Raw genomic sequence first — 23082 nt, 5'->3', positions numbered from 1 at the left:
CTTTGATAGATGAGGTGAGTGCTCGCTGCAATAAGGAAAAATAAAATTTAGACCATGCTATTTGGAAATGCCTGACAGCTCGAATAGTATGGGAAAGCAGCAATGGGTGGTCAATGAAAGTGAATCTATTCCTCCAAATATATCTACATGGGTGTTGAACTATTTGGTAGATTTCCAATTGCTTAAAAGAAAATCCCCAACAAGATATCAAAAAGAAAAAAGAAAAAAGAAATTCAAATTCAATATTCTTTCTGATATCAATTATGATTTGAACGTTGGCAATGGCATTAGTGACTTTATAATCTTTCCTTATCAAACATATTCTCTTGTCCAACGAACCGTATATGTAGTTATGTATTTATTTGCTATTTTACTTGAAAAAGTGAGCTGTAGTTTTTATATTTTGTTGGAAATAAATAACTAAACTAAAATTGCGGAAAATTTCCTAATATGATTTATCTAATTTTTTTTTTTAACATCATAAATTTTGTTTAGATACTATCTTTCATATAAATATGAATAAATTATAAGTTATTGAATAATTGAATATCTATAAGTTTTATATAATATAAATGATTAAGTTAGATTAAGTATTTCTATAATGGACAAAACTTAGGTACATTATTTTAGGTGCTGTTATTTAAATTCTCATCTTAAGATCCAGCCATGTGGCTACTTAACTAAAAAAATATACTTCCATCCATAAGAAAAAATTCACATGGCAAAATCTTAAGAGGGGAACCTACGGAACAACATCTAAGTACTGTACCTAAGTTTTGCCCTTTTATAATATCCGATTTTTTTGTAGCTTATTCATATGCCATGAGATAATTTTAACTTTATTGAAACTTTTAACCTCTTAATATTTAAATTTGTATTTCAAAAAAAATAATTTTATTAACCTAATGTATTCTTAAGAATCATTTAAAAAAAAGTATCATTCCAATTGATCTCTTAAATTGATTTTCTTTTAAATGGACATATCATTTGACCAGGCACTACTTTGTCTCCTAGATCAACAAATTAAAACTCTAAAAGTAGGTATGAAAATTAAGAATATTGAACCTATAATTTGAAAAGTGCATTCTTGAAACTTTGACAAGAACTAAAGTCTAAAACTCCTAAATAGGTATTTAATTTTGGATTTGATAATTAATTTTCTTTAGCCACATTACTTATATAGAATTTATATTAGAAGCACTAAAGAATTATCATGTATTATTTTCTTATCAATAAACAATTTGACTCATTTGAGATTGAGAGCCTTTTATAAAATTTCTATAATCTATTTGTAATCTTATTATTTTCTTTTGCAAGATATTAAAAATATTTAAAGTTCCTTTAGATATTTTTTAGGGGGCCATTTTATTTCTTTGGGAGACCAAACTCTTAAATTTTGATAAGAACTGAAAAAACAGAAGTGTCCAGCTTATTTTCTCCTTGCTGCATGCAAGCTACTTTGTAATTAATAATCTATGAACACAGCATTAGTGCATAGCTTTCATGGAATTCTTGCTTCTTTTGCATCTTCTATGAAACCAAATGAATATACCGATGACAAACACACAGTATTTTAATTCTTAAAAAATTAATTAGTGGAATACTTATATGCCTCGTACCCCTTTCCCAACATAAACCTTAAAAATGTAAATTTTACAAAACCTTCTATATAAAAAGTGGAAAGAAAATACACAAAAGGGGAAAGAAAATGTACTAATGCTCCTTTTATGCTTTACCTTCTCTGTTGCCTCATGCCAAAATTCTTTACAAACCAATCATGTTTCTTGGTGTACACAATGTGTCCAATAACAACTCCAATTAGTGTACCACATCCATACCCCATTACAACAGTTTTCCATCCAAATTCAATTAAAGATGCAGAGTTTTGATCATCGTTAGAGGGTGCAGGTAGTGGTAATGAGGTTGTAGGACCTTTACATTTTCTTGACAACTGGTTTCCGCACAATCCTGGATTTCCTTCAAATGAACTTCTTAGAAATGTTTCAAATTGGTTTCCTTGTGGTATTGATCCCGTGAAGTTATTATAAGACACATTAAAGAATGCAAGGAAAGTGAGTTGTGCTAATTGCTGTGGAATCTCTTCTGAGAGCTTGTTTTGAGAAAGGTCCAAAGATTCAAGCTCAGTTAGGTTTCCAATGGATAATGGGATATGACTGGTAAGACTGTTGTTGGAAAGGTTGAGCATATGAAGAGCCTTTAGAGTCCCAATGGAGTCCGGAATCTCTCCTTCGAATGTGTTGCACGACAAATCAATGGCTATGAAGAATTCTATGATCTTAGTGTATTGTGTTCTCAAGCCTTTGTTTGTCATGGTCATTGAGTACTCAAAATTATCCATGTACTCGAATCCCCTCAAATAATAACTCGTGCGCTTCCATGTATAATAAGCGTTCTGTTTCAACAATTTTCATTGCATTCAATCTCTGGAAGAATTCTGAAGGTAGACTGCCTGTAAAGCCATTGAAGGACATGTCAATAATGCGCAACTTGGGGAACATAAAATTGAATTTAGGATTCCTGATTGCACCATAGAATCTATTTGATCGTAAAATGAGAATTTTCAATTCAGGAAGGGCTCCCAACCAAGAGGGAAACGTATCAACGATTTGATTGTTTCCAAGATCAAGACTCTCTAGTAGTGCACACCTTGCCATCGATCTTGGCAGTTGACCATGCAATTTATTTTGGCCCAAGTCAATCATCCTTAATTTGCTTGCACTTGTCCATGTTTGAGGAATGGTGCCATGAAAATTGTTTCTTCCTAACTTTAGTATTGACAAAGAGCTGCTGAAGTTACTCAAACATCTTGGAATCATGCCACCTAAATTGTTCCCAGACAAATCAAGAACCTGAAGCAAACTTAGATTGCAAATCAATGATGGGATTACTCCACTCAGTGAATTATCTGAGATTGTATAGAGAAGAGTAGAGAATGGTGGAACTGGAAGTGATCCACTGAGCCTGTTGGAACTCATGTTTAAAGCGAGTAAACTAGACCAAGGAAGAATGCTAGGAGGTTGGTCAAAACCAGTTAGAAAATTGTGAGCAAGATCCAAATACAGTAGTGTTTGAGTACTTACTTTCCAAAACCACTGGGGTATCTGTCCATGAATATTGTTGAAGGCTAGATCCAAGTACATCAATGCATCTTGATCCTGCAAGAATTTTGGGAACTGTCCAAGATTGCATGAAGCCAACCACAAAGAGATCAATTTTGGTGGACTAGTACTGGAATTGGTTTTTGTTAACACTGATAATTTGTTGAATGACAAGCGTAGATAGATTAAATTTTTGAGCATAAATAACGTGTTTAGATCCACTTTGCCACTCAAATTATTTGAATAAAGATCAAGATATTGAAGATTCTTGAGTTTTGATATTGAGCTTGGAATTGGACCTTGCAACTTATTTGATGCTAGGCCCAATTGAGTTAATTTGGAGAGGTTCATAAGCCAGAGTGGGATTGAACCAGTCAATTGATTAGAGCTTAGCTCTAAGGCAGACAGTTGGGTCCAATTGGCCAAAGAAGGAGGGATTTCTCCCCTTAAATTATTGCTTCTAAGATACAAATGAGTAATTTTTGAATTCTTATTGAGACAAGGAAAGGTCTCACTACTCAAATTGATGAAGGAAAGTGCTAGCCTAGTCAGTTGGGTGAGGTTTGCAAAAGAAGATGGTAACTGTCCCTTAATAAGAGAATTATCTGAAAGATCTAGAGTAGTAAGCTCGGAAAGATTACCCAGAGATGGTGGTATCAAACCTGAGAAATTGCAATCTCTGAGATTCAAATATTCCAAGGACTCAAGGTTTCCTATTGAGGTAGGAATTTCTCCAAAAAATCCTGTGTTCAAGACTCCAAAATGCTTAATGGGACCGCTCCAGTAAAAGTTTGGCAAATAACCAATGAGATCCGGATTGTATGATAATTCAAGAAGCTGTAATTTTGGTAGCTGGAACATACCTGTTGGAAAATTTCCAAGCAACCCACAACAAGAAAGCCTGAGAAATGTCAAGGAAGACATATTTGCCAAAACATTAGGAAATGGGGAAGATATGATTATCATGGTGAGATCAAGTTGTATTAGGTTGGTTAAGTTTTGTACTAGGCTGTTGAAGTTGGGCTTTTTGAGTTCCAACAATTGTTTAAAAGGTGAATAAGAATTGTAAGACAGATCAAGGGAAGACAACTGGGATAATTTTGAGATTTCAAATGGGATTTGACCAGAGAAGAAAGAATTGGAGAGGTTGAGATATAATAGACTTGAAAGATTGCCTATTCTAGATGGTATTTGAGAGTAATTGAAATGATTGTTGGCAAGGTTTAGCATTCGAAGATGAACAAGGCGAAAAAGGCTGCTGCTAGAGTTGATGGAACCATAAAGACAACTAGTACTAAGATCAAGGCCAATCACATGACCACTATCATGGTCACACTCTACGCCAGCCCATGAGCAACAACTGCTTCGTCCTTCGAGCTGCCATGATTCAGTCTTAGGATAAATACAAGGATATATAATAGAGGCGGACTTGTTGATGATAAAGCTTTCCTTGAACTGCAACAAGGCAGAGCTCTTATCATAGTGACATGGTTGCATAGAAGAGGAGTGAGTGAGATGGAAAAATAAGAGTAGGAAAGGTGAGCTCAAGAACATTAAGGAATATAGTGCTGCTGGCCCCATAATGTCCGAGTTATCTATGTTTAGCACTCTGTGTATAACAAAGAAAATGGAATGGTGGAGCTTTCATAGAGGAGACGCAACTCTTGTGGAACCATTTTGTTGTGTGAAAATTATTCCATGGCACCTTGCCAGCTACTACTAAGAAACATTAAAGTCTTTTTGTTTTCTTTGTTTTTGATTTGATCATTATTTTGAACTAGAGAGATAGGGTAATAAAGATCACAATATTCTATAGTGCCACCATGCCATGCATACAAAGATGGCTACAACAGGAGATGTGTTAGTTAGTTGGTGCGGCCATTAATGGCATTTATGAAAACTGTTTTCGTGCAGGCAACAACAACTGATTAGTCAACACGATATTATCGGTTTGTTTTTTACCAGTATACTAGGTATTACATTAGCCTGCGTGTACTTCTACGGCTGCATTCATTAAATTTTTTTTCAACTAAATTCATCAACCAAAAAACAAAAAGTTATACTCAAAATTTTCTACACCACTTTTAAGACCTTATTGAGTTATTGTAATTATTCACAAACACATATATTCTTTCTAATGAATACATAAAAAAAATCAATTACACCAAATAAAATACAATTCAATATTCTTTTTTTGAGAAGAACAATTCAATCCAATATTCTTGACACGTTTTATTCCAAAAATTTCTTGCCATGTGAGTAAAACTCTTTCATAATATATATATGTATGTATGTACATGACATAAACATACCTGATAGATGTAACATATATAAAGAAAATCATTAATATATAATGCATTAGTTATTCAATCTCATTTGATACAAAATTACATTTTTACTATAATTGATTATATAAAACAAAAGAAAACCATCTTTTATGAATGAAATGATACTTAGACAAATTGTAATTTATTAAAAAAACGATTAGGTGTTAACAATTCAAGTCATTCTTGCAACATTTGCTATGCATTTGACCTCCTTTATTAGAAGAGAATTAAAAGATAGTAAACAAAAAATGTACGTTTTTAGACCCCTTAACACAAGTTAATTAACCTAGTTATTTAGCCAAGTGATTACTTAAATAAATTATTTAGTTCTAGGTTAACACAATAAAATCATATCATGTAAATAATGCGGAAATATAAAGAATACAACGATATGATAACCCAGGAAAACCTAACCAGTAAAAAACCTGTGGAGGATTTAACCTAGCTATCCTCAAGGTAAAACAGATCCACTATGAAAGAATTGAAGTTTTTACAATAGAACTTAGACCACTAACATCCTATTGCTACCTCGAGTAGAAAACTTACTACCATGACCACGTGACAGCTCCGAGTCCACGGACTACTTTTTTCTTTGATCTACTGCAACCACAAGTTCTCCTACTTGTGACTTTGAGACTCCACTCAAAGGTTTCAGATCTTTTTTAAAGTTCCTTATGCAGCAACTGAAGAGATCATCAAGTTCTTGACATAAATCTTGATCTTGATAACCCTAAGTGTACGTTTTTAGACCCCTGTAAACTAGATTGTTTAACCTAATTAATTAACCAAGTGAATACTTAGGTTTATCATTCAAATCTAGGTTAAAACAATAATAATCATATAATGTAAAGTAGCGAAAATATAAAGAACACACGATATGATAATCCAGGAAAACTAAACTAGTAAAAAACTTGAGGAGGATTTAACTCAACTATCCTCAAGGTAAAACAAATCCACTATGAAAGAATTGAAGTTTACACAATAGCGACTTAGATCACTAACATCCTATTACTACCTCAAGTAGGAAACTTACTATCACGACTACATGACAGCTCTGAGTCCACGAACTACTTCTTTCTTGGATTCACAGCAAGCATAAGCACTCCTGCTTGTATATCTTTAAGCTCCTGAATCAGCAACTGAATTGATCACCAAGCTCTCGACATCAATCTTGAGATTGGAAACCCTAAGTGTGTATGAAAGCAAACACCTCTAGATCTCACAAGAGATTCACACACACAGCATAAAGAGCAACCTCAAAACGTGGCTAGGGTTTCCCCTTTTATATTTAAGGAAAAACATAAAACTCTACATGCCAAACGGGTTTGGGATGAGTTCGAAAATTCTGTAGAAAAAACAATCTGCACAAGTTTCGATCGATTGAGTCTAATTCTCGATCGATCGAGTTAGGTAGATTTACACAGTAAATCTTGCAGTATATTCGATTCCAACTTTACAATAAACACATACTTTGAGTAAGTCTAAAACAAGACTAAACGTTTTGATCATGATTTGTCAGCATTACAAATTGAAGTTCTAATACATTTAAAACTAAAGTCTTAGAACCCAACACTAAGTGTGTGTATGAAGATAAACACCTTTAGATCTCACAAAAGATTCAACACACAACTCTCCAAAGACCTTAGAGAGCTTTTTGATAGAAAACCCTAGATCTACAAAAGAGACATAAGATGCACTTTAATCTCTTTAAAAAACTCTCTATAAAAACGTGCTTAGGGTTTCCTTTATATACTAGGAGAAGTAGATCTGAAACCCTAATTCTTAATGGGCTTGAACTGCTGTTTGGGCCTAAATCAAATTCTGCAGATACGATTTTCGATCGATCAAGTCTTAGTTTCAATCGATCGAGCTTTGCTATTTTGCATAGTAAGTTTCTGCATTCAGCTAGATTCAAACTATAACAAAAAAACTTTGAGCAAGCCAAAACCTAGACTCATTGTTTTGATCATGGTTTGCCAACATATATAAAGTGAAGTTCTAATACATTTAGTTCCTAAAGTCTTAAAACCTAATAAAAAATATACATGGAGGGAATTGTTTGGAGCTCTCCTTGGTTTTCACTAAATTAAAGGAGGAAAAAAAAAAAAAATACATTTAGATCAAATACAATCTGCAATATTGAAAATAAATAAATAAATGAGACCTTACCTGATTGATCAGGTGATTACCCCTTTCGTTAGTTAGAAAAAATAATAAATTAAAGCCCTTTAAAGCTGTACAACTATGTTAACATAAATAAGACAGATTGAATGAAAAGAAATATACTACAAAAGTACCTCTTCCTTAGTTAGAAAAAATAATAAATTAAAGCCCTTAAACTAAACAAGTATGTGTGCTATGCGGGACAAAGAAAATGGGCTTAAAGCCCCATAAGCCTATACGTGTTAACATAAATAAAATAGATCAAAAGAAAAGAAATATACTACAAAAGTACTTAACATCATGAACACTATTCAAAAACCAAGATATACACCAATACAGTGAAATCATTCCATAGTATTTATCTTGCAACTTATAACTATGGTTTTTAAATACACATCATTATAGGCAAGTACGTATATCTTTGTAAAATACTGGTTTCATTAAATTTCAGAATATTCATTGAGATTTTTATGTAGGAGCTTGCATAGCCATTTATTTTCCACATATGCTTCTTTTGTTTGCAGTACCCTTTCTTATTATATTGGGAGGGAGTTGCCTAAGAACATTCTTCAGTTGCGGTTCAAAGGTTTGGAGGTACCGTTTGGATACAACTTATTTTTGTTGAAATTGAAAACTGAAAACTGAAAACACTATAGCAAAATAATTTTTAAATGTGTAAATAGTATCGTGGGATCCATTTTTAATATTTTTTAACCCGTGAACAGTGCTAAACAGTGCATGAATAGTATTAAACAGTGCATGAACAGTGCTAAATGCGTGCAGGAAAAAAAAAAAAAAGAAAAGAATGTAAAACGCAAAACGTGTATTTCATCCGGATCCAAACACTCAGTGAGACTGAGAACTTTGGTTTGGTGAATTACTTAGGCAAGTCAACTACAAACTATATCTCAAGGAGAGAATGAGAGATTGGATAACTAAAATCAAAAGCAAATATAGAAACTCCATAATTCAATTAATTTAATTTAATTAAAAAAAAAAAGCAAATTCAGTTTTTACATGGAACATGCATCAAAGCCTAATTTGATTGTTTCAACAAAAGTTGAAACAATAACTTAAACCTTTACCAGCATCTCAACCGTCTTTGAGCTTCCTGGGAAGTCTGTAAGTGTTATGTTATTCTGTATCCCTTAATTTCTTCTCCATCAAATATACAATTAATGCGTACTAAGCTAAGAATAAAGTCATAGTTATAATATTAAGCATTGCATCTTGATACTAAGCTAAGAACAAAAATCTTATTTTTAATATTAAGCATTGCATCTTGAAAGACTATGCCATGGCCCAACATCTGAATTGTTTGAAGTAAGCCAGTGGTGCCAAATTACCGTTGACAGAGTGATAAGAATATAAGAGAAATGAAGAAAATGTACCAATTACATAATTTGAATTAGAGGGTCGCATGGGCTGTGGCAAAAAAGTACCAATGACCTTTTTTTTTTTTTGGTGGTAAAGTTTTGTTTTTAAAACTGCAGAACCAATAAACATGGGGACAGGCTATATTTTTAATTTGCACCCAATATAGAACTGTGCATACTTAAGTTTACATGCATGCAAGAATGGTGGACAAATTAATGAGCCATCTTTGTTGTGTCCTTTGACTCAAAATTCAGGGGTATACCTTCCAGGTCACTCTACTTCAAAATCCAATAAATGAGAGATTTGTGCAGGGACGAATTTAGGATTTTAAGTTAGAGGGGCCGTAGTGACGGCTCTAAGAATTTCTTTTATAGTGGTCACTAAGAAATTTCAATTCTACAAAATATAATAAAATGATAACTTGAATATATCAACGTAAAAAAAAAAAAAAAACGCATAAATACACGGACTATTAAATTTCTTTCTGCTAACAAAGAGAAAAAGAAAAAAGAAAGGATTGATAATAGATAAAGTGGTTACTGATAATGCTAAAGTGAGAGTAATAAATTAAGTGAAAAATTCTATAATGATAAGAGAGAGAGAGAGAGAGAGAGAGAGAGAGAGAGAGAGAGAGAGAGCTACAACTATGAGTTGAGTTGTTAAGGAGTAAGGAGAGCAAAATTGTTGCGACTGCAAAGCCAAAAAAAGTATAACTGTCATTGCCATTAAGGAGAAACTCACAACCACAATATTTTTCATTGTACCATTTTTTTAAGGAAAAATGAAATTATGAACTATTTTTATTGAATAGGTTAAATGAGTTACAAATTTAAATGATTAGCAATTTTTATATTTTTGTTTTATAGTAAGCTTTTTGTTAAATAATTTGTTCACTTGTTGTTGTTTGATCTTGTCTTGTTTTTATTTGGCTTATGTTTGTTGTTATTTGGGCAAATATTTATTGTTGTAATTTAAGCCTTTTAAAAAAAGGATTAAGGATTATGTTTTGGGGGGGGGGGGGGAAATTAATTTTGGAGTGATACGTACACAACATTTTTACAATAAATCTTATGCAAAAAGCTATTATTGGTGGATAAAAAAATAATTTCAATATTAGGACTAAATTAAAATCAATAACAGCTTACTATATTGGATTTGTTGTGAAATTATTGTGAAAAATGTTGTGAATGTAACATTACTCTTATTTTTATTGACCTAAATTTTTGTAATTTTCAAGTCAGGATATTTAACATTTTTATTAGGGTGGTCACAATAGGTTATTTTAACATATAATTATTTTTAGGCAAGTGTATATATATATATATATATATATATATTTTTGCAAGTCAGGGTGGTCCTATGACCACCCTAGATTGCATGTGGAGCCGCTAGTAGGGGGCCGAAGTATAAGCGGAAAAAATTCTGGTTACTAGAGTAGTTGATTTCCCCAAGATCTACAAATCAAATAAGAATTACATATATTATCACTCGCAAAAAGACTAATTGTATTAATTATAAATTTAATATTTTTCAATTTATAAATTTACTAGTTTTCAATTATAAATTTATCTAATTTAAAATTGTTAGTTATAGTATGAGTTAGCAACATGGGCAAGTGATATTTTTATTTTATTATGTATTTGTCTTTATCTTTTTATCTCCATCTTTTTGTCTCTTTATCTCTGTCACTTACCTATTACCCAATATGCCAATATTATAACTTTATTCACAAATCACAGCTCACATGCATCTCACAATTTTTTTTTTTGAACCGTATGTTATAAACTTGAAATGGGTAATGTGTTTTAGGTTTTTTGGGTTGGATTGGGCTATATAGGCTAATATCTTAGGGAAAGGGGCTTAAATATTTTAAGAGGGGCCCAACTAAAAAAACTCAAAATATACCAATAAAAACAATTTTTTTTGGGTTGGGTCAAGCTCCCTGGGTTCGTCCCTGAACGTGTGTAAATATAATTACCCACGAACACATCTTTTATTTGTTAGTGGGGTAGTTATTTTTTTGTAAACATATCTCTTATTTATGGAGAAAATGGGCTTTTGCCCTTTTTTTTTTTAAAAAATCCAGCTGTAAGGACTGAAAATGTATTGGTCCCAAAACGGGGTTGGGCTCAAATGCTAACGGCTCAAACAATAAATTTGTAGAGAGTTGGCAGAAGAACTAGATCTATCCTAGAAGGAAAATGATTAGATTTAACGTTTCAAGACGGTTTGACGCAAGTACCATCAGCAATCTATCTTTGCCATAGCTTAAATTGTTTGTTTCATATGGTTTTCTTCAAAATAAAATTGTACAAGAGTTTTCCAATCCCCTCTCTCAGTGCATTCTTCCATGTTATATACTGCAATCTTGGTGTCATCCTTACCACACACGTGTAGGTTAGATTCGGGGGATTCCTTCCTGTCCCATCCAACACTTCCTTGAACCATTAACCAGTAGCTGTAAGGCTGCTTTATCACTGTTCAGGCATCACTTCCACATTAATATGGCCAGAGAGTTGGTTGAGAGGGAATTAATGCGGAGGTAATAGCCTTTAAAGATATTTATCTACCTTTTTATTCTTATCCCTAGTCCAATGTCCTACCCTTAGTTGTGATGTAACCCTGAAGTAAGTTTGCGATGATAAGGTATTCAGATTCACCTCGGATGCATGTTGCCGAGAAGGTTTTTGTCCTCGGACGGTTATTGGGCCCTATCTCATATTGTCTCTACTCCTCCCATTTCATTCCCCTTATGACCTTATTTGGGTCTCCTCGGATGGTCTAATATCCTCGGATTGGGCCATAGGCCCAATTAATACTGTTTTAACAATACTTCCCAATTAACTGGTCCCCATACCAGCATTTTGCCCAATTTTCCAAACTAATTAGGGAAATGTCCGTTTTGAAACTCAATTTTCTAAAAATTGAGTTTTAGTTTAAAACTCGATTTTTGGACAATCGAGTTATAACAAATTGAAAAAAAAAAAAAAATTTAGAGCCCTATAGTAGCGTTTTAAGGAGCCTTATAGTGACGTTTTAAGACCTTATAGTGGCGTTTTGGAATTCGAGTTCCATGCAAGTGTTTTTTTTTTTTTTTATTTTTTTTTTTAAGTTTAATTGCCCCATACCTATAGTAACGTTTTAAGGACCCTATAGTGACGTTTTGAAAAATCAATTTATAATAGGGACATTTCCCTAATTAGTTTTGGAAATGGAGTAAATGCTAGATTTTCTTTTTTAAAAAAAAGGGCAGAGGCCAATTTTCTCCCTTATTTATTAAATTTTGATATCACTGACGTAATATCATTTGATACTAAATATCTCTACTGTACTCTGTCAAGTATGCATGGTGTCATGGTGCCATGTGGCACTATAGAAAATTGTGATCTTTATGTATCTCTTACTAGTTGAAAATAATGATCAAATCAAAAGCAAATAAAACAAAAGACTTTCACGTTTATTGTTAGTAGGTAGATAGGTGATCTGGAATAGAATTCAGTGATTTCACTGTAGCCGGCCTGTAGGTATGTGTTAGTGACGTTAGTCATCCAACGGAAAAATTGGTTGTTGGCTTGTTGCATAGCGCAAGAAGCTTAATGATGTTGATCGATTCAGCTCATGTATTATATATTGCTTTCGGTCGCTTAAAGTTACAATTTGTTCACGGCCTCCTCAGTTCACCATACATGTCCATTAGATATTGATTGCTCACGAAAACGACTACAGATCTCCTATACCGTTTTTTATGTTCCAATTTATATTTTACAAATTATAACTTACTATGTATTTTTGTTACTTTTATTATAAAATAATTAAAGTTTAAAATAGAAATTAAATACATGGTATATCACAATTAGTAGAGTATAAAATGGAACATAAAAAGTGGTACAAAATATTTGTATTAAGTAAAAGGCCTATTATTGTCATGCCTTGTTACGAACGTCATGACTAGATGTCTTTCCTTACCATTTTTTATTTAATTAAAAATAAAAAGAAAAAGAAAATATTGTTGGCTCCTAAAATTTAACTCATAAACAATTTTAATCACTGAAGTTTAAATTGATTGCTTTCGGTCTTTAGCAAAATTAAAATCATTACTTTAATCCTCAATGTGGTCGTCTATCAAATTGATTTTTCTTCTTCATGCATATCTAATAAGGTGTCAATAGATAATGACTTCTAGTAATTAGGTAATGTGTCAATAGCTAATGACTTCTAGTAATTAGGTAATGTGTCAATAGATAATGACTTCTAGTTAGGAGTTAGGGCGGTGACGGACCTCTAAATTTGTTTGGGGGGTGAGGGACCAACCTTAGGACAAATGAAATTACATGAACTCAAATCACAAGTATATATCACACACAAGATCATTTGAAATTCTGTATTCAATTTCTACTTTGCTTAAAAAGATGAGTGAAAATTACTATTTTCTGTTTGGGTAATAAACCTTTTCCATGAGTCTTAGGTGTTGCAAGTGTCCCGTACCCACTTTGCAACATGCATGGTTTGGGCTAGGTTCAGAAAGAGTCTACTCATACTCTTCAAACTACACTCTCTCAAATTTCTCTTATGTTGCATGAGTTTGGGCTGTGCTTGAAAAAAAATAAAATAGATTTAAATATATGAATCGGGCCTACAAGGAAGCTGGGCTTGGTTGAATTGGACATTTAGGAAATTTGTTGCAAAAGTGGGCATCAAGTATCAACAAGAGTCTTTTATAAAATTTGTATAATTATTTATCTGTAACATTATAATTATTTTTTGCAAGATATTACAATTTTTTAAAGTTCTTTTAGATTTATTTATTTTTGTTGGGGCCCTTGGGGGCCATTTTATTTCTTTGGAAAACCAAACTCTTAATTTTTTTAATTTTAATAAGAAAAAACGTGTGTTCTGTGTCCAGCTTATTTTCACCTTTGCTGCGATCTATTTTCTGAGCTTGGGCAGATACCTAACTTTAGACAAGAATTTAAGTAACCGCCCAAGAAGAATTACCAATTACATCTTTGACAAAATGGTGATTTGCAAAGCCCACACGACAATTTTTTTCTGATAATATCTTCCAATGATCATTGAATGCGTTGCGTGTGAGACCCGAGAGTAAAGTAAACTTGGCTTAGTGCAAAGACCTAAATCAACAGCAACGATCGACATTGCCACCTTCCAACATGTGGAATGTCAAAAGGAAGGACTTAGACTTAGTCATTAATAATCTATGGACACAGCACAACAGCATAAGTGCATAGCTTCCATGGAGTGCTTGCTTCTTTTGCATCTTCTATGAAACCAAATGAATATACTGATGATAAAATACAAGCTATTTTAATTCAATAAAAAAAGTAATTAATACAGTACTTATACATGCCTCGTACCCCTTTCCTAACATAACCTTAAAAATGTAATTTTTACAAAACCTTAAGAAAATACAAAAAAAGGGGAAATAAAATTTAATATTACTAAAAGAACATTGTGAAATGAAGATTGAATCTTTGCGTCCCCTACTCCTTTTATGCTTTACCCTCTTTGATGCCTCATGCCAAAATTCTTTACAAACCAATCATGTTTCTTGGTGTACACAATGTGTCCAATAACAACTCCAATTAGTGTACCACATCCATACCCCATTACAACAGTTTTCCATCCAAATTCAATTGAAGACGCAGAGTTTTGATCATCGTTAGAGGGTGTAGGTAGTGGTAATGAGGTTGTAGGACCTTTACATTTTCTTGACAACTGGTTTCCGCATAATCCTGGATTCCCTTCAAATGAACTTCTTGGAAATGTATCAAATTGATTTCCTTGCGGTATAAATCCTGTGAAGTTGTTATAAGACACATTCAAGAATTCAAGGAAAGTGAGTTGTACTAGTTGCTGTGGAATCTCTCCTGAGAGCTTGTTTTGAGAAAGGTCCAAAGATTCAAGCTCAGTTAGGTTTCCAATGGATAACGGGATATGACCGTTGAGAATGTTGTTGGAAAGGTTGAGCATATGTAGAGCCTTTAGAGTCCCAAGGGAGTCTGGAATCTCTCCTTCGAATCTGTTGCATGACAAATCAATGGCTATGAAGAATTCTATGATCTTAGTGTATTGTGTTCTCAAGCCTTTGTTTGTCATGGTCATTGAGTACTCAAAATTATCCATATACTCGAATCCCCTAATATAATAACTCATTTGCGCTTCCATGTATAATAAGCGTTCTGTTTCAATAGTTTTCATGGCATTCAATCTCTGGAAGAATTCTGAAGGTAGACTACCTGTAAAGCCATTGAAGGACATGTCAATAATGCGCAACTTGGGGAACGTAAAATTGAATTTAGGACTCCTGATTTCACCATAAAATCTATTAGATCGTAAAATGAGAATCTTCAATTCAGGAAGAGCTCCCAACCAAGAGGGAAAAGCATCAACGATTTGATTGTTTCCAAGATCAAGACTCTCTAGTAGTGCACACCTCGCCATCGATCTTGGCACTTGACCATGCAATTTATTTTGGCCCAAGTCAATCATCCTTAATTTGCTTGTACTTGTCCATGTTTGAGGAATGGTGCCATGAAAATTGTTTCTTCCTAACTTTAGTATTGACAAAGAGCTGCTGAAGTTACTCAAACATCTTGGAATCATGCCACCTAAATTGTTCCCAGACAAATCAAGAACCTGAAGCAAGCTTAGATTGCAAATCAATGATGGGATTTCTCCACTCAGTGAATTATCTGAGATTGTATAGAGTAGAGTAGAGAATGGTGGAACTGGAAGTGATCCACTGAGCCTGTTGGAACTCATGTTTAAAGCGAGTAAACTAGACCATGGAAGAACGCTAGGAGGTTGGTCAAAACCAGTTAGAAAATTGTGAGAAAGATCCAAATACAGTAGTGTTTGAGTACTTATTTTCCAAAACCATTGGGGTATCTGTCCATGAATATTGTTGAAGGCTAGATCCAAGTACATCAATCCATCTAGACCCTGCAAGAATTTTGGGAACTGTCCTAGATTGCATGAAGCCAACCACAAAGAGATCGATTTTGGTGGACTAGCACTGGAATTGGTTTTTGTTGACGCTGATAATTTGTTGAATGACAAGCGTAGCACAGTTAAATTTTTGAGCATAAATAACGTGTTTATCTCCACTGTGCCACTTAAATTATTTGAATAAAGATCAAGAAATTCAAGATTCTTGAGTGCAGATATTGAGTTTGGAATTGGACCTTGCAAATTATTTGATGCAAGGCTCAATTGAGTTAATTTGGTGAGGTTCATAAGCCAGAGTGGGATTGAGCCAGTCAATTGATTAGAGCTTAGCTCTAAAATGGACAGTTGGGTCCAATTGGACAAAGAAGGTGGGATTTCTCCTCTTAAATTGTTGCTTCGAAGATACAAATGAGTAATTTTTAAATTCTTATTGAGCCAAGGAAAGGTTTCACTACTCAAATTGATGAAGGAAAGCCCAAGAGTAGTCAAATGGTTGAGGTTTGCAAAGGAAGATGGTAATTGTCCCCTAAAAGGATTGTCCGAAAGATCTAGAATAGTGAGCTTGGAAAGATTACCTAGAGATGGTGGTATCAAACCTGAGAAATTGCAATCTCTGAGATTCAAATATTCCAAGGACTCAAGGTTTCCTATTGAGGTAGGTATCTCTCCAAAAAATCCCGTGTTCAAGACACTAAAATACTTAAGGGGACTGCTCCAGTAAAAGTTTGGCAAATAACCAATGAGATCCGGATTGTATGATAATTTAAGAAGCTGTAAGTTTGGTAGCTGGAATATACCTGTTGGAAAATTCCCAAGCAACCCGCAAAAAGGGAGACTTAGAAATGTCAAGGAAGACATATTTGCCAAAACGTTGGGAAGTGGGGAAGATATGATTACCATGGTGAGATCAAGTTGTACTAGGCTGTTGAAGTTGGGCTTTTTGAGTTCCAACAATTGTTTAAAAGGTGAATAAGAATTGTTAGACAGATCCAGGGAAGACAACTGGGATAGTTGTGAGATTTCAAATGGGATTTGACCAGAGAAGAAAGAATTGGAGAGGTTGAGATATATTAGACTTGAAAGATTGCCTATTCTAGATGGTATTTGAGAGTAATTGAAATGATTGTTGGCAAGGTTTAGCATTCGAAGATGAACAAGGCGAAAAAGGCTGCTGCTTGAGTTGATGGAACCATAAAGACAACTAGTACTAAGATCAAGGCCAATCACATGACCACTATCATGGTCACACTGACGCCAGCCCATGAGCAACAACTGCTTTGTGTTTCGAGCTGCCATGATTCAACCTTGGGATAAATACAAGGTGACTTAATAGAGGCGGACTTGTTGATGATAAAGCTTTCCTTAAACTGCAACAAGGCAGAGCTCTCATCATAGTGACATAGTTGCATTGAAGAGTGTGTGAGATGAAAAAATAAGAGTAGGAAAGGTGAGCTCAAGAGCATGAACGAATATAGTGCTGGCCCCATAATGTTTTGGTTGTTTATGTTTAGGTTTTGCAATAAGAAAATGGAATGGTGGTGCTTTTATAGCGGATGATAGTTTTTAGACCCCTTAAACAATTGATTAAACCTAGGTAATTAGCCAAGTTGTTACTTAGTCCAATTAAACAAGTCTAGGTTATCACAATAATAAAGATCAAATCATGCAAAGCAACGGAAACTAAATAACACACGATATGATCACCCAGGAAACCAAACCGGTAAAAACCTGGAGAGGATTTGACCTAGCTATCCTCAAGGTAAACTTGAATCCACTATCAGAAAGAATCGAAGTTCATACAAAAGGACTTACAAGCACCCCCGCTTGACTTCCTAATGCTACCAACCAGTAGAACTTACTGACACGACCACGTGCAAGCTCCGAATCCACGGACTCCTTCTTTCTTGGATTCCCACCAGCTACAAGCACCCCCGCTTGTGTATTCTTTAAGCTTTAATAGCAGCAACTGTTTTGATCATCAAGGTGTAGAGAATATCTCCTCCTTGAAAACCCTAAGTTTGTGTAAAGGAAAACTCCTCTAGATCTTACAAGAGATTTACACAAACCGCAATATGAGCAATCTTTAGAGAGCCTTTGGGTACAAAACCCTAAAAATAAAAAGAGGCACAAGAGGCACTCTAATCTCTCTAAAAACAACTCCAAAAAACGTTCTAGGGTTTCCCTTATATATAGGAGAGTTTTACTTGAACCCTAATACGTTTAAGTAGAGTTTGGGCTGAACTGGAACTCTGCAGAAAAATAAATCTGCACGTGGTTCGATCGATTGAGTCTAATTTTCGATCGATCGAACCTTGCAGATTTAGTCCAATAAATTCTGCAATCACTCGATTCCAATTTCACAAATAAACATTCTTTGAGCAAGCCTAAACCTAGACTCTATGTTTTGATCATGGTTTGCCAACATAATACAAATTAAAGTTCTAATACATTAGTTCCTAATTTCTTAGAACCTAACAGTGGAGACACAACACAACTATTTTGTTGTGGGACAAAATTTAGCTATAAAATTAGTTGTAGCAGTGTAATTTAGGGCTACAATTTTACTCAATAAAATAAACATTATTACATATTTTTAAAATATGACTGTTGAATTGTATGTTTTTTACGCTTTCAATACACATGTCAAATTTTGTGTCAATCAGATATTATTTACTATAAGATCTATACTTTTATATTTTATGTATAATTTTAAACTACAAAAATTTGTAATTTAAACAATTTATTGATTACATAGCTTTTGATCTTTAATTTTTTAGAAATTTTACAAGCATGAAAGATATAAGAAGAAGTAATCTAATGGTGGATTTGTCAAAATTCACCTCCATTAAAATGATAGAGTAAGATTGTAGCCTTAAACTACAATAAATTTTGTAGCTAAACTTTGTCCTTTGTTGTGGGATAGGGCTTTCACTCTTGCACAAGATCGTTGTGAAAATTATTATAAAATTGGGAAAGTGTTTACCCCAAAAGAAAAAAAAAAAAAGAACAAAGAAAAATAGTCACAATCACGCAAAGAGAGACATTAAGGGTGTGTTTGGTAGAGTAGATTTTAGGGAGGATGGAAATTTTTGGAGTGAAAATGGGAGGGAAAACATTTTTGAAGCGTGTTTGGTGAGGTGGGGAGGAAGGAAAACATTTTTGAAGCCTCACCAAAAAGACGCCTAGTTGCCTCTCTCTCTTTTTTTTTTCCCACTTGCACATACACAATTATTTTTGCTAAAAAAAATATGTTATTTTTTTGTTTGCACATACACATTTTTTCTCTAAAAAAATGTGTTGCTTTTTGTTTTATTTATTGGAAATATAATTGCAAATTTATACCAACTTCACTTTTCTATCCTTTCATTTTTCTTCTTAACCAAACAAATAAGTTTTTTATCTCTCCACTCTTCTATCCTCCCAACCAAACACAAATGAGAGAAAATTAAATATTTTCTATTTTCCAACTTTTCCACTCCACCAACCAAACAGACCCTTAAGAATTTTTGTGGTTCAACATTTAATCTATTTTAATGGGCGGTGATGATGAGAAAACTAACAAATATAGAGAATACAAACACGGAGATGGGAGAACATTCATCAACAAACATTGAGATTACATTGGTAATATAAATTCACTTTCACAAAGTTCAAGCCTCAAACATACCCAAAGAAATTTCTCTTACAGATAACAAAGAACTTTTCCCTGCTTAAATTGCTCCACAACATATGCTACTATCTCTAGTCAAAATAACACACAAACACATTTATATTTATATAATATAATATCTAAAAGCTAAAATGTAATATTTATTATTACTACGCTTCTATTGAGCCACATCAATATAGTATTTCGGTCTATTTGGTCCACTTAGATGATGTTTTGGGAGGAGAGATTTGTGTAGAAAGAGGAGTTGCTTCATTAACAATTATGTCACATTCTCATTATAATGTTAGTAGGTTTTCAATAAAATTACATTTTCTTATGTTATTAAAGTCTTGTATTTTTTCCCCTAATATGAGTGATGTATTTACTTATATTTGCTTTCTATTCAAGCCATTTATAGATGATGCATCATTTGTACGGAGCACTAGAAACAAATTTCAAGTATACATTACATTATTGATAAAATATCTTGTCGTATATATAATAATTGAAAGTAAAATGCATTATATATGTTTCCTTAAAGAAAAAACTTACAAAATTTTAAAAACTTTCAAATAACAAATGTAGATAACTTAATTTAAAAATCTAATATATTATATCAATTATTATTTATTAAAAACTAATCACATCATTTTAGAAGGATTTGAGACTAATATTTATAAGTTTTATCTATTATTGTCATTTTTCAATTAACAAAAAAACAAATAGTCAAATTTTTTCTACTCATTGCGTGGATCTGCGACTAGTCTGCATATATATATATATATATATATATATAATTGGTATAACATTAAGTTTTTTTTTTTTTTTTGAGAAGTGGTATAACATTAAGTGAACACTAAGAATGAGATAATTTTTTTTTTTTTTGAAATAACATCCTGTATCCAATCGCTATAAAATACTAATAAATTGGTGACTAGTAAATTGTTGTTGCCTGCACGAGACCAGTTTTTTGAAAAATGTCATCAATGGCAACACACCAACAGACGAACTATGAGTCTAAGACATCTCATGGTGCATACTAAAGTTTACAAGAATACACAAGATTGAGTGGTGGACAAAGTAGCCCTCTTTGTAGAGTCCTTTGACTCAGAATTCTGGGTTATACTTTTCAGGTAACTGTCTCCGTCAAGTATGCAGGGTGGCATGGTGCACTGTGATATTGTAGAATATTGTCATATTGTAGTTGAAAATAATTAACAAAAACAAAGAAAACAATTGGTACTAGGAAGTAGGAACTTCACGCAAAAAGAAGAAGATGGTCATCCAACGAAATAATTGGCTGTTGGTTAGCGCAAGAAGATTAAAGAAAAACGTTTACTTTTACTTTCACCTGGTTCTTGTGTTTGTTTATTGAAATTTCTGTTTATTATGGCTATGATTAACTAATTTATATTGTAATCATTTAGGCGGTTTAAGATAATTAATTATTAATTAATAAAGGAGATTAAGATAATTTTTCAGAAAGCCTCAATAGAGGACTCTGTTTCATCTTGTAGGCTCTTTTACGCTATAGTGCAGCACTTATAAAAAATTGAAATGCTGCTTTACAAATTGAAACTATTGAAAGCAGTTTCTGTGTAGGTTGACGGGATAATGACCTTGCAATGGAAGCGAAACCATGGTAATTTTCTGAGTTGTGATATGTGAAAATGATCTCTAAGAAAGAGTAGAGAAATAATTGAAAGAAAACTAGAAGTAGCAAGCACAAATACGTAGATTTAAATCTCTAAGTAGCTTGTCACAACAAATAGAAAGTAAGTACACAAATGGCCTAATACAAGCAACTAATATTAACAACCTTCTATGTGCATTCGACTTTGAATAGTAATTGTCATTGACACATTGCCTTCTATGTTGAATTTTTAGAGCTCTTTATTGAACAATATAATTGAAGCAGAGCCTTAAAATATTAGAGAATGATACGGTTATCTTACATTCTCTTAAAAATAAAGTGCATAATTGATCAAAATATTATAAAAATAACAGTTCAAAATAGGAAAAAGTTTGACTCCAAGCAAGTACAAACTTCACAACCAAAATCTATAAAATATGAATTTAGAGGCATGATTAACTTATCAATCTTGAATCTTGCAAAAGTCAAAAGCTCCAAAGTAATAAGCTCTCAATTATCCAAGTTGATTAATTAGGTTAGATTACATGCAAATCGTGGAGGTACCAACAAATAACCAAATAACTAATATGTAGTGGAAAATAAATAAGTCGGTGATTTGTTGACGAATGGGGAAAATCTCTTGCAAGACAAAAATTCTACTGGGTGAATTTAAGGTCATCACTCCCAAGAATCCACTAATCAATAATCAAGCGTTTACAAGTATGAGGAATCTTACCACTACCCTGGATTATCCCAAAATACTAACCTACAATTGAACCTTCGCTTCAATACCCAATGGAATTTGATCTTGTAGTAGACTTCTTTGCTTTGCACAAATCTCCAATCTGTGACTAAATCCTTTGCACGGATCTTAGTACGTGACTAACTCCAGCAATGTGAATGATTGTTGTTGGCTACAAAATTCTTCACTTCATAAATAATGAAGATTAGGAAGCACTTCGTTACAAAACCCTAAGGAGTACAAACGTAGTAGCTTCACATAGAGTATATGACTTTTAAAATAAGTTTTATATATGACTAAGGTTGTAGAGAGAGAAACCCTAATAATTTAAGTCATCATGGGCCGAATTTCAAATTTAAGAATTCTGAAATCGTAGTTCTTGACAGATCGAGCTTGTGTCGAGCTTTAATGAAATGACTTTTCTTCACTTGTTTCTTGGATCAAATTTCATGTCTTTAATGATACCACTTGATATGTATGAATAACATATTTTTTGATACATTAAACCCAACTTAGACCTACCCAATTACAAGTAAAGTACGTATTATTAGACCTACCCAATTACAAGTAAAGTACGTTTTGTTGAAGGATTAGTCAATTACATAAAAAATATGACCCTAACACAACCCATAAATGTCAACAAATAGAAATAAACTACAAATATTAGATTCAATCCATGGTAATCAAATTTTCAATTACCAAATGGAAGGAATTTTGACAATAATTCAGAGCATCACACACTGTGGGTGGAATTTGAGCAAGTGGTGGAATATCCAATACAAAAGCTTCATTTTGTAGAGTCATGTTAAACATATTCGGTCTACGTTACATTTTATTAATTGCACATTGTCTCAGAAAATACTTTTGTGCATGACTACCAATCTAGGTTTTGGTAGGCACAAATTTCTATAAAATTTCTTTTTCAATTGTGTTTTTCAAGTTGCTTCAAACCAATTAAAAATAATTTGTACATTACAAACAGCTAATTAAGAGCATTCACAGCAGTGGAGCTAAAAATTTAGCTTTTTAGCTCCACCAAAAGTTCCTTTATCTATTTTACATGCACACATGCTGCAGCAGGTGATCTATTTTAGCTTTCAACACAA

General features: G+C 33.1%; 1 protein-coding gene across 1 annotated transcript; it reads right to left on the bottom strand.

Annotated features, from left to right (window-relative positions):
* Positions 1-1588: 1588 nt before the first annotated feature.
* On the bottom strand, positions 1589-17248 carry LOC126701093 (receptor-like protein 6). Its single transcript, XM_050399231.1, has 2 exons — positions 14701-17248; positions 1589-1932 (listed from the first exon to the last, which is right to left on the bottom strand). The coding sequence occupies exons 1-2, from the start codon at positions 17246-17248 to the stop codon at positions 1733-1735; spliced, it is 2748 nt and encodes a 915-aa protein (XP_050255188.1). The 3' UTR covers positions 1589-1732.
* Between the last annotated feature and the right edge of the window lie 5834 nt (positions 17249-23082).

This window comes from Quercus robur, chromosome 9 (genome assembly GCF_932294415.1).
Source record: "Quercus robur chromosome 9, dhQueRobu3.1, whole genome shotgun sequence".
In the NCBI taxonomy this organism is placed as follows: Eukaryota; Viridiplantae; Streptophyta; class Magnoliopsida; order Fagales; family Fagaceae; genus Quercus; species Quercus robur.
The sequence above is the reverse complement of the archived record's forward strand: the minus strand, read 5'-3'. Positions and strand labels throughout refer to the sequence as shown.